This window comes from Ascoidea rubescens, assembly GCF_001661345.1.
Source record: "Ascoidea rubescens DSM 1968 unplaced genomic scaffold ASCRUscaffold_53, whole genome shotgun sequence".
Lineage (NCBI taxonomy): Eukaryota > Fungi > Ascomycota > Saccharomycetes > Ascoideales > Ascoideaceae > Ascoidea > Ascoidea rubescens.
Genome location: NW_017962965.1, coordinates 1 through 1,534, shown reverse-complemented (window position 1 = coordinate 1,534; position 1,534 = coordinate 1). Strand labels below are relative to the sequence as shown.

Genomic DNA, 1,534 nt, shown 5'->3' with positions numbered 1-1,534 from the left:
TTTAATAATACAATTAATTATTCTGGTGTTTGTACACCTGTTCTTTATTATACAGTTGAATTAGGAGATAAATATTTTAGTCAACGTATAGGTTTAATTCGTAGTAATATATTATCTAGTGTGGATAGATTAAATAAGAAATTTGAGTGTAATATTTCTTATCCTATTAATATAAAGATATTCTTAAATAATAGTTTTTTATTTAATGAGACTGGTGCTTTTAAAAATAAAGGCTTATATATACCTATTACCTCTCCCCTATACAATGCCCCGCGCAGCAAAGCTGCGCGGGTTATTTATCCACCCGCCCATAAAAGAGTGGAAGATAAGGGTAAAAAATCAGGCCAGGCTACGTTGGCTCGTAGTAAAGATTTTGAAATGGCTAAAAATATTTCAACAAATTATATTAGAAAATTATTTAATAAAGAATACATACCTTTAAGTTTTAATTTGGGTATATATGGTATAAAATATAATAAAAACGAAATTAATAAATTAAAAGTATTATTATATTATAAATATCAAGAGTTAGGTTATATTTCAAAACCTGAAGAAAAGTTATTATATACATATCTATTATATAAAAAACTAAATAAAAGTTTTAAACAATTTTTCTTTTTATATAAAAAAAAGTATATAATAATAGTATTTAATAATACTATTAAATTTAATCAAAGAATGATTTGAGTTTATAATCTTAAAGATAAAGAGTTAATATATACTTGTATGGATATTAAAACAGGTGATAAAGAATTTGTTAGAATATCTGAGAATACAACTTTAATTTTAAAAGAAAACGTGGTAATAGGTTTTCTTAATAAAGTTGTATTACCCCGTTTTAAATAGGATATGATACCCGCGCTACGCATAGCGTAGTGCGGGTATCAAGCGAGAGGGAGGCCGCTATGCTGCCCCCTCTCGCCGGAAAATAAAGGCTGTTCTCCGTAATTTGGCAGTTAAAGATAAATCAAAAAAAAATAAAGTACCCCTCGGGGGCTTGCAGTGCATTGCACTGTAAGCCCTCGGGGAAGGGGGGGAGGCAAAATAAATATAATTAAACATCTATATAATAAATATAATATAAAGTAAATTTTTAATTTAATTTATTGGTAGATACCTATAGGGTCTCTACCAAATAATTAGTGCGACTTTGCAGCCTTTTCATCCTAAATATACCCGGCATACCCCGCGCAGCTAAGCTGCGCGGGGTCTGCCTGATTAAGCTAAAATAATAAAGTAAGTGGAATTAAAGATAAAATACAATAAAAAAAAGTAAAAATGAGGGTAAATATAAATGTATTAATAATAAACTAAAGAGGAGTTAAATAATACTATTTATGCTTATAATTTTGCAGTATTTAATTTAGATTATCGAAATATATATCTAAAGGGGTAGGCTTTACAGCCCTCAGGTTAATTACCCGGGCCTAGCATAAGCTAGGCCCGGGTAATTTAGATGAAGAGTATAAACACGTATTTATGAAATAAATTTTATTATTTCGTCCGCCCGCAACATAGTTGCAGGCGGGACGAA

The 1,534-nt window shown here is 29.6% G+C and overlaps 1 protein-coding gene across 1 annotated transcript; it reads left to right on the top strand.

Moving 5' to 3' along the window:
* Nucleotides 1-378: 378 nt before the first annotated feature.
* ASCRUDRAFT_10754 (uncharacterized protein) lies at nucleotides 379-687 on the top strand (the record flags this gene model as incomplete). Its single annotated transcript, XM_020188689.1, has 1 exon — nucleotides 379-687. One exon carries the CDS (start codon nucleotides 379-381, stop codon nucleotides 685-687), a length of 309 nt encoding a protein of 102 aa, XP_020044103.1.
* Between the last annotated feature and the right edge of the window lie 847 nt (nucleotides 688-1,534).